The following is a 17,604-nucleotide window of genomic DNA, read 5'->3' as shown; positions in this document are numbered from 1 at the left end:
TCCAGTATAATACATGCAGTAGTGTAGGATGCTGTCTAATTTGTGATGTGTATGTTATAATGCCATGATTCGTTGATTCATTTCCATTTTCATTTTTAAAATGTGCTTTAGGTAAATACTGATTGTGTAACTCCTTCTGGGCATTTTAATCCATGATTTTGAGGATGAATTACACTTTTATTTACAGTGTCTTAGAAATAGCTTTAGCATATGGAAGGGACCCTTGGCTCTTTTAAGGGCTTTGATTCGTACTCTGCTTTTGCTTATTGGCCCTATTCTCTTTGTACCTTCCTCCATAGTCTCTTACTAAACTGTTTTTGCCTCCCCCGCTTAAAGAGTATACATGGCATACTCCTATAGGTATAATTTTCCAATCCTGTTACTTCTGACAATCATAGTTTTATTATTTTTTAAAAAGCAGCTTTATTGAGGCAAATTTCCTTACCATACTGCTCACTGTTTTTAAATGTACAATAACATGCTTTTGAAAGTAAATTTATGGGACTTCCCTGGTTGTACATTGGAAAAGAAGGGGACACACGTTCGATCCCTGGTCCGGGAAGATTCCATATGCCATGGAGAAACTAAGCCTTGCACCACAACTAATGACCCCATGTGCTACAACTGCTGAAGCCTGCAAGCTTTAGGGGGCACAACTAATGAGCCTGTGTGCTGCGACTATTGAAGCTCTCATGACTGGAGCCCGTGCTCCACATCAATGAGAAGCCCATGCACTGCAGCTGGAGAGTAGCCCTCGCTCACTGCAACCAGAGACAAGCCCACACAGCAACGAAGACCCAGCACAGCCATAAATAAATAAATTTTTAAAAAGTAAATTTACAGAGTTATGCCGCCAGTTCCACAGTCTAGTTTCAGAAATTTTGCATCAATCCCTCTCCCCTAAATTTCTTGCACCTCATTCCCACCCTCAGTCCCAGAAAAACACTAAAGTGCATTCTGTCTCTAAATTTGTCTCTTCTGGATATTTTGTATACATGGGTTTTGTTTTTGGACCATAAAAAGATTTTTGATGCCCTACAGAATCTGCATTCCTAATTCTGAGGCTCCAGTCCTTCATTATAGCTCATGTACGATAGGATAATACAGGATCAAACACTCCAGTACTTTTATTGGAGAAGAGCCAAGTTTTCCTTTTGTAAACCAGTGTCTCTGATTTGAAGTTACCTTCGACAGAGTGAATAAACCATACTGAAAACTATTGAGCTAGTATATCTTGTTTAAATGTAAACAAAAATCTATTGTTTGGTATATTGGAAAAGAATGCTCACAGCAATAGGATAACAGGGAGAATATTGATTATTTCAAGTTTTAAAAATGCACAGCACTAATACAATGTTGGGGCTTCTCTGGTGGCTCAGTGGTAAAGAATCCACCTGCAATACATGAGATGCAGAAGATGCAGGTTCAATCCCTGGGTTGGGAATATCCCCTGGAGGAGGGTATGGCAACCCACTCCAGTGTTCTTGCGTGGAGAATCCCTTGGACAGAGGAGCCTGGCGGGCTACAGTCCATGTGATTGCAGAGAGTCAGACATGACTGAAGCAATTGAGCATGCATAATACAATGTTATGCTTCTTAATTACTAACACTGACTATGATTGTAAATAGCAATTTATAAAAACGCCTTCAAGATCCATAGTACAGAATATAGAAATATTTGTATTATATGAATTTCATATTTTGTTAAAGATATTAGGTTATTGTAATAACTGACAATTACGGATTAAGACTAATATTTAGGCAAAAAAAGTAAATTTGTAGTGTTGGAGTAACAAGTGTTTGTATTTCATACCACATTCAGGTTTGACTTCCCGGTGATTTAAAATCCAATACTAGCAATTCATTGACGTGATTTAAAGTTCACTGTATTATTTTTGGTGTAGTGGGGAAGTTAAGTTGATTAATAATCTCACTCTGAAACTTACAAATAACCTCTTTCAGTAAATCAGCATTCATTCAATAACTGTGAAAAAAGTTTATTCTTTAATTCATCCTGTTCATAGTCTAGGGGAGACTACACATATAAGTAAATTATTGTACGTGTGTGTTTGTTTCCATGTTAAAAAAAATCTTTTGTGTAAAAATGGGTTGTATTCCATGGGTTATGGACTTTGAGAATTCGCTGATTTGCTTCTTAGTAATTACTGCTGAAGGTCATCCCCTGCTTCACCTTGTTTACTTTTGCATCTCTTGATACAATTCTCAGTTGGGTTTGAAAGGGAAGTGCACATGTTGGTTTTGTTATCCATAGATCAGGAACTCTGGTCTCTTGGCTCAGTTTGTTGAGGGGAGAGGATCTGACAGGGTATAAGGACAAAAGTTGAGTTGAATTTTAAAGAAATTCATATTGACCTAAAAAAAAAAAAGAGTTGATTTTACTTTTTGGCCTGTGATATGAATTTTCTCTAAGAGCATCCTCAAGTAAAAACTAAAAAGTTCTGTACATTAACAACTTGTTTTTGCTGAGTTAATTGTTATGTTCTTTTTATTTCTTAAAGGATAAGGTTTATCATCTTAATTGTGTGTGTGACCCAATTGTAAAGGGGCAAGAAAGCTTTTTGCATATTTCTCTTAGACAAAACAGCATTTTGTTTGACTGTAGTGTTAATTTTGAAAACTGTGAATTGTTGTTTGGATGACCAGGTCTGAAGCTCCTTTCTTCGGCTGAGAGTCAGAAGATCCCAAAGTCCTCCTTGCTGCTCGTGATGCCAGTTCTGCAGATCCTGTCTTCTACGGCCGTGGAAGACTGTATATCCACAGATGAAGAAGGTCCCTCTAGGCAGCAGTTGGCTCTAAACCTTTTAGAAATGGTACAGCAGGAGTGCTACAGAGACACACACCAAAAGGTAACCACTTCATCTTTGTTTCTCTTAACATGAAGTTTAATCAGTTATGTGGGATTTAAGTCACTGCCGGAAATCTCACCTCCTGATGACATATGTGTTTGGGTTTAAATCCTGTCATTGAATTTTAGCACTCTGTCAGGCACTGGTGTAGATATTAGTATATTCTTCTGGACTGTGATGGGGAGGGTAGTCCTGCTGTGAAATAAGTATTGGAAATCTGTCTGATCTTTTTTGCTTGTTGAGTTTCCAGTGTCCATTCGTGGTTAAAGGTCCTGAGGAATCCTGCAGGAAAGGAGCTAGTTTAGTTAAATAACCTAGTGCTTCTGCAACGCATCTGAGCATGGAGCCTGTCTTCCCCCACTTCATACTGTTAAATAGCGCAGCATAACTAGACCTGCAACAATCCATGGTGGGGAATTGCAATTGCCTGGAAGTTCTGGGATCTGTAAGAACTAAGACTTGACTTTTGAATATGGCACCTTATGCTGTATTCCCCAGCACATGGCTCTTGATGTCTCTGTGTGTGTTCCTACTCCCCTCAGCCAACTGTCACACTCCATTCCAATCCATGCCTACTGGGCTTAGCGCATTTGGCTTTGTCAGTCTCATTGGTCCTGTTAGAATAATGGAGAAATATGAGTAGTGTCTTGTTAGTGGCTGAATTCTAGGCCTACATTCATCATATTTTTTTCTGTTTAGGTGATTGGATTTTACCTTTAGTAAAATGTGGTGCGTGTGTGCTAAGTCACTTCAGTCGTGTCCAGCTCTGTGCAACCTTATGAACTGTAGTTTGCCAGGCTCCTCAGTCCATAGGATTCTCCAGGCAATAATATTGGAGTGGGTTGCTATGCCCTCCTCCAGGGGATCTTCCTGACCCAGGAATCAAACCCCATCTTTTACATCTATCTGCATTGGCATGAAGTTTCTTTCCACTAGCGCCACCTGTGAAGCCCAGTAAAATGTGATAGTACTTCCAAACTATAAAGGGTTAAAGATGGTAAAGCTGGTGAAGCATCTTAAGTTTCCAGAGACCAAAGACATTACATAAATGCAAGCAAGTGCCTTAGTTGTTTTGTTTGCAAAAGTAGAGATACCACTAATAACGTATTGTTAAATGTTCTAGCAGCAGACATCCAGGCATTGTTGGGGATTCTTGGTTATGTTCCCTGTTTGATCATGCAGCAGAAACTAGCCTGCAGGCATATTGAATGTATGCTGCAGCCTCCTCGATTCTATTGTTTGACTAAACCATAAAACTGGAAATAGGTAATTGATTTGCATTAAAAGAAGAGAGTTCTTAACATCTGCTCTGATAGGATGACAAACTGTGACCCCAAATTTCTAATAGCCTTTTACCTCCCCTTTTAGTTTGCCCATTTAGAACACAAATTGGATTCTGAATGGGGGTGGGGACAGGGTGCTATGTCTGAGAGTTCTGTTCCTTTAAATCATGAGTGATATTTACTGAGGATCACCCTAACTCTAATGTGTAAGTACTCAGCTTACTGTTTGCTCAGGTGTGTGTGAATCTTATTTGTCAGCACTGCATGGTGGATTTTCTCTTTAGCAGCTGTTGAAGAGGGAGGAGGAAGGAATACTATTAGGGTGTAAATATCCTCCTGATGATAATGTGCTGTGTTGAGGCTTTCAGTGGATATATGATCTCCCTTTTGAAAAATTTAAGCCACAGTTTACCATTGGCTTTTCTCCTACACCTGTCCAGACCCTATATTCCAAACATTCCTATAAATTTGACCTGCCCCAAACTCCCAGTTCTCTTCCTGAATCTTTGCTTTAGCACATGATGCTCTTTTGTCTCCTTTGCCTGAACTACTCATTCTTCAAGACCCAGCCAAGTGTTTTCAGCCTCCCTGAGTCAGAATTTATTACTCTCTCTCCTTTGCATCCAAACACTTTCAGCATTAGTGGATTGTGTTGTGTTTCTTAATTTAAGGGGTACATATTTGTACCTCCAGCTGTGCTGTGAGCTCACTGAGGGAAGGAATCTTGGCCTTTTTCACACTCTGCCTTTATTTTTTAAGCATGTTAATATTTAAATTGCAACAATTGTTGAACTTTTGATGTTTTTTCCACTCTAGGTGTTTCTGCATTATCTTTTTCAGCTTATCATAGATGGGAAAATTAAAAACACTTTAGCAGTGGTGGAACTGAATATTTCCCACATATTCAGAGAAATAGATAACACCCTAGCTTATTTATTTGCCTTTGCATCTTCCACACCTGACCTATTGTTTACTGAGTAGCCCATGGATGGAGGAGCCTGGTAGGCTGCAGTCTGTGGGGTCGCTAAGGGTCAGACACGACTGAGCGATTTCACTTTCACTTTTCACTTTCATACATTGGAGAAGTAAATGGCAACCCACTCCAGTGTTCTTGCCTGGAGAATCCCAGGGACGGGGGAGCCTGGTGGGCTTCCGTCTATGGGGTCACACGGAGTCGGACACGACTGAAGTGACTTAGCAGCAGCAGCAGCAGACAATCAAGAAATTTCTGTTCAGTGAGGAATGTATGCTTCTGATACAAATACAGATCATTTTACCCTCTTGACTTATTACAGAAAGACTGTTTAGAATCACAGATTTTTGTTGTTTGTATTTTTATTATTTCCTTTTAAATTGGTGATTCTGACTTGAGTATTTGGCTTAGAACTAAAGCGTTTCTTCAAAAGTATAATTCTTCTGATAAATGAATCCAGGGTAAATATTACTGTACCATGCATTTCTGTTTCCCATCCATTTCTTTCTTTTTTTTTCTTTCCCTTCATTTTTTGATTATGCTGTGTGGCATGTGCAATCTTAGCTCCCTTACCAGGGATTGACCCACACCCTGAGCTGTGAAAGTAGAATCCTAACCACTGGACTGCCAGGGTATTCCCTGTTTCTAAAGTGTTGATAACAATGAAATAAAACACATTTTAACTTCTCTCAGTTTCTGAGAATTTTAAATATCAAAGCAGCCATTCATCTCTTTAAAAATTAGCATAATCTAATAGACTTTTATTTATTTATGGTGTAAGAAAAACAAGATCCTTTGTATTAGACTATGACAAGTGATGTTTAAAACCTCCTATTTGTGTTCTCTTAGGTGGAAAAACATCAAATACTAGTCGCAACTCTAAAGTCCTTAAAATTTCCTGCCCCTACCCCAGAAAATGGGGGTTGGTAGGGAGAAGAAAGCACCAGGGTATGAGTTAGGGTCTAGTTAGGAGAGAGAAACCACACTGATAATTTAAATAAAGAGAAACTTAATACAGAAATTATTAACTAGTAAAAGGTGTTTAATTACTGAAAGCAGTAATGAGGCTGTAAGGAATATTGCCATAATAAATGTCCAGAGCAGCTTCTGAGACTGAGGCAGGGGACACCCAAAGAATGAACCAAATGGATCTCCCCACTCAAGGCTGAGATCACAGCTTGGTGGGAAGATTGTAGCTGTGACCTGCTAGCTGGCGAAGTGTGTGGGGTGCCACAGACCAGAGCTGGCCCATAGGAAGCCATTTGCTGGAGTCTCTTGCATGCTCCTGGCAGCCAGGGATGGATGAAATAACACAGGAAAGAGACTTAATAGTCAAATTCCTGCAGTTACATAGTAGGGCAAGATTCGTCTTTGGAGAACTATTTTAGTCAACAGAAAGATTTAAAGTGTGACTGAGGTAGGATCTGTCATACATTTATTAATTGGTATTTTTGGATAAAGTACTTTGTTCAAACTTTAAGCACTGTGAGCTTTATTACCTTTTAATAAAGCAGTACTAAGTAGGTTTCATTCATTGTCACTTTGAAGTAGTACATAGTAAGCAGAAAGTATTTTGAGTATTCGTCTCTTAAAAAATCAAAATTTATAGTATATTGTTGTTGTCCTATTTATAGCTAAAGTTAAGATTTATTGAGCACATGCTGTATTTAAGAAGTTATGTGGATCAACTCTTTTCTCACAATAACTTTGAAATAGTTTTGTTTTGCCATATCCACATGTGTGGCCTTGGACTAATGGTTGAAGCTCTCCGGGCCCTGGCCAAATGGGCAACAAAGCCCTGCTTCATGTGGTTGTTTATTAAGCATGTCTTATGTTCAGGCTCCATTCTAAGTGCTTTGCCATGTATTAAGTCATTTGATTTTATCCCAAACTCTTTGATGTAGGTATTATTATTGGTCTAATTTTATCCAAGAGTTAACTGAAATATAGAGAAGATAACTTGCCAAGGGTCATGCAATGGGACTCTGATTATTTTTTAAAATAAATTTATTGAGATAAAGCTGAAACTGCAATACTTTGGCCACCTCATGTGACGAGTTGACTCACTGGAAAAGACTCTGATGCTGGGAAAGGTTGGGGGCGGGAGGAGAAGGGGACGACAGAGAATGAGATGGCTGGATGGCATCACCGACTCTGTGGACATGAGTTTGAGTGAACTCCAGGAGTTGGTGATGGACAGGGAGACCTGGCGTGCTGTGATTCATGGGGTCGCGGAGAGTCGGACACGACTGAGCGACTGAACTGAACTGAACTGATTGAGATAAAATTCATGTACATGCATTTTACTCATTTAAAGTTCATAACTCAGTGGCTTTTTGTGTGTTTGCAGAGTTGTGTATACAATACCACAGTCAATTTTAGAATACTTTTATTACTTCAAAATAGAAATCTACCTCCAAATAATATTCCATTGTATGAAGCTACCTCATTTTATTTTTTCATTCATCTATTGAACATTTGGGTTTTAATTTTTTTAAGAAAATTTTGGTTATTGTGAATAATGCTGTTGTGAATACTCCTGTACAAGTTTTTGTGTGGACATAGATTTTCATTTTTTCTTGGGTAGATAACCTAGAGGAGCCTGGTAGGCTGCAGTCTGTGGGGTCGCTAAGGGTCGGACACGACTGAGCAACTTCACTTTCACTTTTCTCTTTCACACATTGGAGAAGGAAATGGCAACCCACTCCAGTTTCTTGCCTGGAGAATCCCAGGGACAGGGAGCCTGGTGGGCTTCCGTCTATGGGGTCACACAGAGTCAGACACGACTGAAGTGACTTAGCAGCAGCAGCAGCAGCAGATAACCTAGGAGTGAAATTGCTAGATCATATGGTAACCATGTGTTTGATCATTTGAGGAGCCGTGAGACTTTTCCGAAGGGACTGTATCATTTTGCATTCCCATTAGCAGTGTGTGAAGGTGCCAGTTTCTCTATATACTTGCCAACACTTGTTACTGCCTGTTGTTTTATTACAACCATACTAGTGGTTGTGAAGGACTTCCTTGGTGGCTCAGATGGTAAAGAATCTGCCTGCAATGCAGGAGACCAGGTTTGATCCCTGGGTCAGGAAGATCCCCTGGAGAAGGGAATGGCAACCCACTCCAGTATTCTTGCCTGGCGGATTCCGTGGACAGAGCAGCCTGATGGGGTGATAAGCCTGATGGGGAGTCCATGGGGTCGCAGAGAGTCAGACATGACTGAGCGACTAACACAGGAGTGGTTATGACATGCTGTTTCATTGTGGCTTTGATTTGCATTTCCTTGATGATAATCCTACAGTAAGTGAAGAAATAGAAATTATGGAGGTTAATTAATTTCCCCCTCATTACACAGGTAGTGGATGTAGGGTTGAGATTCAGGTTTTGTCTGTTTAACAAATAGAGTTTAGATTTGCCTACACTCTATTGCTGCCACTTTGATTTTATTAAAAGTAATTTGCCATCTTTGTGCTGAACTTGGGAGTTAATTGGGAGTATTTCAGATTTACAGGAAAACAGTAGATCAATAGTAAATTGAAGTAAACTGGTTTCTTGAAAGCTTTTGATTGGAAGTTAATAGAAATTAGATCTTGTGCTTCTATCGTTGTCTTCTTAATAACATGGATACAGAGAATGGTGTTTTGTCTTTCGGTGATAATTAACCACTACTAAGCCTTTCAACTCTTGATTAGATTCTTCATAGGTGTATAGAACAGAAGGACACTCTTAAGGCTTTATCTATTCCAGTCTTCTCTTTCTGGTCTGGTGAGTAATTAAATCCCTTGTTGCACAGACCTGTGCTACTTTTCAGTGTGTTTAGGTTTGTTCCACACTCCCGCTCCTGATCAAATCCTGGCCTCACTTTTGTTAAGCTTGTTTCAGTCCACATTATAGATATTTGTTATTCTTTTAAGTTAATGAAAATCCATATTGTTCACCTGCATTCACAATTTTTCTTTCAGTCCTCTAGACAAAGAAGTATGAGCAGATGTTGTTAGTATTTTATGTACCTGAACCTTTTTATTAAAGTTTTTTAAAAAGTAAAGATTTGCAGCTGTTTTACATATGTAGAAGATGTTGTGCAACCATTTCATATTCACTTAAATGTGACTTTTCTATTGTTTCTTCGCTTTTTTATTGAGATATAATTCATTTAACATAAGCCTGTCTTTTATCTTTAAACACCTACTTTCTCCTCTAAAACTCAGGGCCTACCAGCACTCCACGGGGCCAGGATTTGGTAGATGGTACTGAGAGAAAACCCTTGGTGGCACCTTTGTCCTGGGATGGTGCCTGTGGCAGCTGTCACTCAGTGGGACAGAGAGACCATTCTGTGATCTCTGAGTCAACATGCCTTTTTCCTGTGATTCTAACCTTAGATGAACAGATGAAAAACAGAGCCTAAACCTGGACTAATACTTTAAGCACAGTAGGATTACTTTAATGTTTTAGTATGTTTACTCTGTAATATCGCTGCTGTCTAGTCAATTTATGGTTCATGGTAATTTCCAATTGCTTCCTTTTATAATCATATCCAGCAATTTTATTTTTCTCTCCTGAAGATGACAAGGATAATATTTTCCTTTACTTTGCAACTTTAGGCACTGTGCTAGGTGCTTTGTAGATACTATTTCTTTATCAACCTCATAATTTTGGCAGGGAGATAGGCATTACTTCCATTTTATAGATGAGGAAAGTAAAGAGAAATTTGTAACAATTTTTAATAACTGTCTAATAACTGTCATGGCTGTGCTAAAGTCCTGGTCTTTTAAATCTGAAATCCAATGCTGTTTGTCACTAGACTAAAGAACTTGACTCTAGTCTTTAATGAATTTCATTTTCTTGGGAAAAAAAATTCTTAGTGAGACAGGACTATAATAAATAAAGTATTTTTAATATATTGAAATGGTTTAAGAATCATAAATGGTATACAATGTGCAGTCTCTTTCTCACCTTAGATTCTGGTTGTCCAATTTCCACACTCTCAAAATGAAGAAGATGAGGATTAGTAGTTATTAATTTCTTCTGTTTGTCTAAATACTTTTGTATGTGTGTGCAAGTCCATGTGAGTCTCTAATAATAGGATAGTTATACTCTAGAGACTTCTGATTTGTCTTGCTGCTGCTGCTGCTAAGTCACTTCAGTCATGTCCGACTCTGTGTGACCCCATAGACGGAAGCCCACCAGGCTCCCCCATCCCTGGGGTTGCCATTTCCTTCTCCAGTGTGTGAAAGTGAAAAGTGAAAGTGAAGTCGCTCAGTCGTGTCTAACCCATAGCGACTCCATGGATTGCAGCCTACCAGGCTCCTCCATCCATGGGATTTTCTAGGCAAGAGTACTGGAGTGGCTTGCCATTGCCTTCTCCTGATTTGTCTTACCACACTCCAAATGTGTATGTGTGTTTGTACATATTTATACAAATATAAATATATAGTCCCTATGCTTCACTTTAAAATAATTTCAGCATTTCAGGCACACTGTATGTATCTTGTATTTTCCTGTGTGAGATCTTTCCATATCAGAAAAGATAAAGCGTCCTCATATGTTTTTATAGTGGCATTTATTTTCAAATAAAAGTGATCTTCATTCTAAAGCATATACTTGAAATAACTGAATATCTATGTCCTCACAAAAACTTTTACAGTAATATTCATAGCAACATTATTTGTCATAGCCAAAAAGTGGGAAAAAACCCCAATGTCCATTAATTGATGAATGGATAAACAAAATATATATCCATACAGTGAGATATTGTTTGATAATGAAAAGAAACAAAGCATTGATTGATACCAGTCAGCCACAACATGGATTAACCTTGAAAAAGTTTTATTTTATGTGAAATAAAAGAAGCTAGTTACTAAAGACCACATATTGTGTGGTTCCTATTATATGAAATAGCCAAAATAAAAGATTAAATGGTTGCCAGGGCTTGGGGATCAGAGGGAATAAAGAAGGACTTTCAATGGACATTGGAGAAGGAAATGGCAACTCACTCCAGTATTCTTGCCTGGAGAATCCCATGGATAGAGGAGCCTGGTGGCTACAGTACATGGGTTCACAGGCAGACACGACTGAGTGACTAACACTTTAATGGGCATGGAGTTTCCTTTTGGGGTGAAGAAAAACGTCCTAAAATTAGCTGGTGACGATGGTTATACAACTTTATGAATTACTAAAATCCTCTGAGTTATCAACTTTAAAAGCCTGGGTTTAATGATATGTGAATTATATCTCAGTAAAGCTGTTATTAAAAAGTTTTATAAGGCTTGACTTTTACTTCTCATCCTTTCAGTTGCTACCCTTATCCATGTAAGTGAGTCTCTAATACTAGGACAGTGATACTCTAGAGATTTCTAATTTGTCTCATCACCCTCTGAATGAATTATTTTTTGAGCAGGCAATATCTAATTCCTTTTCAGTGTCTGTGGCTTCTTCTGGGCTGCTTGGGCACACCACTCACACTGGCAGAATTCTATCCAGTCTCTGACCCTGACTGTACCACTTGACTTCCATGAAGAACCATTGCTCAGATTGGCTTAAGCATAACATCTTCTTTGGGTATCATTTCAGTTTCGAGCTGTCAGGCTGCTGCTTCCTGCAGGAGTTATCCACAAGCTATTAATGAATTTCCAGACTCCAGCTGAACCAACTCTGTTCCTTTCAACATACTATTACAAAAATGAATTGTCCTCAGTCCAAATCTGCCATCTGCCCCAAGTTCCCTCTTACTGGGGCTTGGGGCTGGGCAAATACAGTATTGTTGATGTTGATTTTTTCTATCTTCGTTCTCACTGGTAAATACCTCTTATATAGTAATGGCTTTTTCCAAACTCTGTTTCCTCTGGATTTTGTATATTGACCCCCTCCCCCCTTTTTTTTTCCTCTGCCTTGTTCAGTCACTCAGTTGTGTCCAAGTCTCTGCGGCCCCATGGACTGTAGCCCACCAGGCTCTTCTGCCCATGGAATCTTCCAGGCAAGAACACTGGAATGGGTTGCCATTTCCTACTCCAGGGGATCTTCCCAACCCAGAGATTGAACCTATGTCTGTTGCATTTCCTGCATTGGCAGGCAGGTTCTTTACCACTGGCGCCACCTGGGCAACCCCAACAGGGAGCGAATGGTAAACATGAGGAAAATTTTTAATAAAACTGTTATAGGGTTTCCCTCTGGCAACTCTTTTCTTTTTGTGTAATCCTATTAGCTCAGATATGTACAGAGAGGTTTGGGTCAGGATTTGAAAATTTTGTATTCATTTTGTTGGAAGGATCGATTTCTTCTATTTCTTGAACTATAAAGAATAAATGAATGTCAGAAATATATTTCTGACAGATTTATCTCATTTATTCATACTTTTTTTGTGTTTATTTTTCAGCTCTCCTACAAGCTTGCGTTCCCCATAACCAGCATGTATGGTTCAATATTTACAGCCTGGAGGATCCTTGAGGTAATGAGAGAAGAGTCTGCGGCAAGTGACTGGTTGACTTCAGTGGAGTCATTGCTCCCTATAACCACAGTGATCCCTGCTCATGTTTTTCTTCTGCTGGCTTACCTCCTTGTTGAAGATAAGGGACGGAATCTTCACCAGATACTGAAGGTCACTACAGAATTAGCCCAAGCCGATTCCTCTCAGGTAAAGAAAGAAAATAATGGAACAGTAATGAGGGGAAAGCTTGACATTGGAATCGAAGATTATTCTTTGTGGATGATTTTTATCAGTTTTAAAGTACAGGCTTTTTTCTTTGCTATCTTTATTTTCTCAATTTTTTTCCCTCCTTCCTCTGAGTTGATGTATATTTAATGATGCAAATATTTTCTTTAATGAAAACACACTTCCAGTGAGAATCTACATAGGTTGCTAATCTACTGTTTTTGTTATTGGTGGATTTGCTAATTTTTTTTAACATTTTCATTAACTGTTGCACCCTATTCCAAGATGCATGGCCCTTGGTTCTGATATCAATCTTTTAAGGTCGAAAAATTAATTAATTCAGAATAAATGTGCCTATATAATAGGCATTAATCTCTTTTTAACTTCTTGGAATTTAATCCTATTTTTATTCAGTCATTTAATAAGCAAAAAAAATACTGCGTCCTTGCTATATATAGTACTGATCAACATGCTGGGATGTGAAGACAAAGAGTCATTTTTTTCTACCTGTACAGTTCTTGAGTATAATAAAGTAAATATGTAATGTTCCTGTTGATAATTTCTTAGAAGTTTTGAAAGAAATGAAAAAAAAAGTGTAATTTTGCTTGTTAAAGTGAATGGTGAGGTAAAATGTTTAAATATAGTTACCCAAATTCATGCAGCAGCAAAGGCGATGTAATTAATTAATAAGAACTTACAAGTGGAGTTAAAGTCTTTTGAAAAGGATAAAAGAAGACTAGAAGTGGGAGATAGTGTTCTTTTCTTCCCTTTTTGTTATGAAGTAACCATATCGTATCATTTCTCTGGCCTTTAAATAGAAGGAAGAGCAGTCAAAAGGATAAGAATGAGTATTTTGAAAAAGCGTGGGTGTACCTAAGGCTGATTCTTGTTGATGTATGACAGAAAACCACAAATACTGTAAAGCAATTACCCTTCAATTAAAAAAACACCCCCCCCCCCACACACACACAAAGAATGAAAAAGAAAAAGCAAGTTCTCTAATTGTGAATAACTGCTTGAAGTAGATTCAAATAGATGCGTTAGGGTCATGATCTCCTATTGGAGGAGTATTTTCTATTTCTTTCATCAGGTCGACATGACTACATGACATGTATTCTTATTTCACTTGTGTTTGACCTTTCTTACTTTATAAAAAGATAGTGTTGTATGTTAGCAATCATTGGCTCAAATTCACAGGGGAGTAGATAAATACTAAAGAAAAGTCTTAGCCTACTAGTAAGCAGATGCTAAGTTAATAGGTAGGTAAAAGTAGGAATTTAAAGGCTATCTTCTACCTCTGTATGGGCTTTCTTGATGGCTCAGATGGTAAAGAATGTGCCTGCAATGCAGGAGACCTGGATTTGATCTCTTGGTCAGGAGCTCCTCTAAAGGATAACCTCTGTGTAGAATTTACTGATGTGCAGTGTGCTTATTTAAGTATTGTGTTTGTGTAACACCATAATTTATTGTAGGAATCCTACTGTAAAATCTTGTGAAAGAAAATCTTTGAAAAGTTTGAAAGAGATGTGCCAGGTTTGAAGTATGTTTGGTATGATGGTTATTATTTATTATAAGGGACTAATAGAAATTGTTTTTGATAGTACTTAGTAATGTAAGTTATCAATATCAACTAATAATTTTAGAGTTAATAATGATGAGAAAATATACCTTTTTAAAAGTGTAATTTTTTAAACTTAGATTTATTAAGGAAAAATTTACATACATTAAATTCACTCTTTTTAAGATTACAGTTTGGTGAGTTCTAACAGTTATACACAATCACATAATCACCATCATAATCAAATAGAACATTTCTATTTGAATCAGTCCAGAGAGTTATTTGTTTTATGCATGGATATTCAATTATTTCAGCAGCATTTGTTGAAAAGACTGTATTTTTTCCATTGAGTTACCTTTACATCTTTGTTGAAAATCAAGTATTCATTTAATATCATATCTGGATTATCTAACTTTTGGTAATGTTAAGATTGATCAGTTCATTCACACTCTATAAGCCTGATTCTCATAGTTCCCTATTAATTAGTCACCTAATGATTTTATTTTATTTTTAAATTGATTTATTTATTTTAATTGAAGGATACTTACTTTACAATATTGTGATGGTTTTTACCATACATCAACATGAATCAGCCACAGATGCACATGTGTCCCCCGACGCTGAACCCCCTTCCCACATCCCTCCCCACCCCATCTCTCTGGATTGTCCCTGAGCACGAGCTTTGAGTCCCCTGCTCCATGCATTGAACTTGCACTGGTCATCTATAAAAAAGTGATTATTCTTCTTTTTTTTAAAAAATTTTTTACATACGTCTTTATTTTACATATCATTTTTTTTTGTTTATTTATTTTACTTGGAGGCTAATTGCTTTACAATATTGTATTGGTTTTGCCATACATTGACATCAGTTCAGTTCAGTTCAGTCACTCAGTCGTGTCCGACTCTCCGCGACCCCATGAATCACAGCACGCCAGGCCTCCCTGTCCATCACCAACTCCCGGAGTACACTCAAACTCATGTCCACAGAGTCGGTGATGCCATCCAGCCATCTCATTCTCCGTCGTCCCCTTCTCCTCCCGCCCCCAACCTTTCCCAGCATCAGAGTCTTTTCCAGTGAGTCAACTCGTCGCATGAGGTGGCCAAAGTATTGCAGTTTCAGCTTTAGCATCAGTCCCTCCAATGAACATCCAGGATTGATCTCCTTTAGAATGGACTGGTTGGATCTCCTTGCAGTATAAGGGACTCTCAAGAGTCTTCTCCAACACCACAGTTCAAAAGCATCGATTCTTCGGCGATCAGCCTTCTTCACAGTCCAACTCTCACATCCATACATGACCACGGGAAAAACCATTGCCTTGACTAGACGGACCTTGGTTGGCAAAGTAATGTCTCTGCTTTTTAATATACTATCAAGGTTGGTCATAACTTTCCTTCCAAGGAGCAAGCGTCTTTTAATTTCATGGCTGCAATCAGCATCTGCAGTGATTTTGGAGCCCAAAAAAACAAAGTCTGACACTGTTTCCACTGTTTTTCCATCTATTTCCCATGAAGTGATGGGACCAGATACCATGATCTTAGTTTCTGAATGTTGAGCTTCAAACCAACCTTTTCACTCTCCTCTTTCACTTTCATCAAGAGGCTTTTGAGTTCCTCTTCACTTTCTGCCATAAGGGTAGTGTCATCTGCATATCTGAGGTTATTGATATTTCTCCCAGCAATCTTGATTCCAGCTTGTGCTTCTTCCAGCCCAGCGTTCCTCATGATGTACTCTGCATATAAGTTAAATAAGCAAGGTGACAATATACAGCCTTGACGTACACCTTTTCCTATTTGGAACCAGTCTGTTGTTCCATGTCCAGTTCTAACTGTTGCTTCCTGACCTGCATACATGTTTCTCAAGAGGCAGGTCAGGTGGTCTGGGATTCCCATCTCTTTCAGAATGTTCCACAGTTTATTGTGATCGACACAGTCAAAGGCTTTGGCATAGTCAATGAAGCAGAAATAGATGTTTTTCTGGAACTCTCTTGCTTTCTCCATGATCCAGCGGATGTTGGCAATTTGATCTCTGGTGCCTCTGCCTTTTCTAAAACCTGCTTGAACATCTGGGAGTTCACGGTTTACGTATTGCTGAAGCCTGGCTTGGAGAATTTTGAGCATGACTTTGCTAGCGTGTGAGATGAGGGCAATTGTCCGGTAGTTTGAGCATTCTTTGGCATTGCCTTTCTTTGGGATTGGAATGAAGACTGACCTCTTCCAGTCCTGTGGCCACTGCTGAGTTTTCCAAATCTGCTGGCATATTGAGTGCAGCACTTTCACAGCATCATCTTTCAAGACTTGAAATAGCTCAACTGGAATTCCATCACCTCCACTAGCTTTGTTAGTAGTGATGCTTTCTAAGGCCCACCTGACTTCACATTCCAAGATGTCTGGCTCTAGGTCAGTGATCACGTTATCGTGACTATCTTGGTCGGGAAGACATAAGTGATTATTATTCTTATCATGCACATTGATGGATCCACTTCCCCCCTGAGTTTTCATCCTCCATCCCTCCTCACCTGGTTCCCCTGTGGCATGAATTTTCCATTGAGTTTAATACATTTAGTGCCATGGAAGTCTAATGGAGCTAGATAGTCTGAAGCAAACTTGGCCTTTTGCGTACCATTTTAGTACTGGATACAGATGATGGTGTTAAAATAACTAGATAGTTACTCAAGGCCACGGCAATAAATCAACACTTGAAAAGAGTAAGGAATGTTTTTCCCCCATATCTAGAAATGCTGTCAGCAGTTACTAGTAATTCATATAGTTCTCTTACCCAGACATCATGAGACTTAATTTGCAGAAGATATAAGCTCAGGCCAGGTGGTGCTCAGTAAAAATTAAGTGCCTTTTATATTCTTGGAAGGAATATCTTAGAGATTTCTGGGGAGAGATCCAAGAATAAGCATTCTGTGTGAATTCTCATGGAGGTCTTGAAAGTTTTAAACACATTGATTTAGTTTACAGGAAGATTTTTATATCATAGCCTGTGCTTATAATATATGGGAATGCCATCTAATTCCTAAATTAGTGTTTTTTCTGGAAATTGCAGTTGATAGATTCATGTACTTTTTGGTTATGTTTCTGTAACAGTTCCTGCCTTTCTGGTACTGTGAGTAATTTTGTTTCGCCACAATTTGATGTAAATCATTCAGTCTGCCCTAAGAGATGACTGAATGACAATTGAAGCATATGGCTTCATGGCTCATAAACAGTAATGTCCAGTTGGCCTTATTCTTTCTTCTTCAGAGAGCTATTTCCTACCTCTGTGATTTGTC

The 17,604-nt window shown here is 38.5% G+C and overlaps 1 protein-coding gene across 3 annotated transcripts in view; it reads left to right on the top strand.

Moving 5' to 3' along the window:
* FOCAD (focadhesin) overlaps positions 1-17,604 on the top strand; it is a 311,664-nt gene that overhangs the window by 103,152 nt on the left and 190,908 nt on the right. For all 3 annotated transcript variants that reach the window (XM_088837878.1, XM_055428152.2, XM_055428155.2), the window contains 2 exons: positions 2,665-2,867; positions 12,493-12,750. In XM_088837878.1, coding sequence (XP_088694004.1) covers positions 2,665-2,867; positions 12,493-12,750 — 461 coding nt within the window. The remainder of the gene's footprint in view (positions 1-2,664; positions 2,868-12,492; positions 12,751-17,604) is intronic.

The sequence above is a fragment of the Moschus berezovskii genome, chromosome 7 (assembly GCF_049115385.1).
Source record: "Moschus berezovskii isolate FMDL1 chromosome 7, NW_MosBer_1.0, whole genome shotgun sequence".
Classification (NCBI taxonomy): domain Eukaryota; kingdom Metazoa; phylum Chordata; class Mammalia; order Artiodactyla; family Moschidae; genus Moschus; species Moschus berezovskii.
This window is presented reverse-complemented; position numbering and strand designations above follow the sequence as displayed.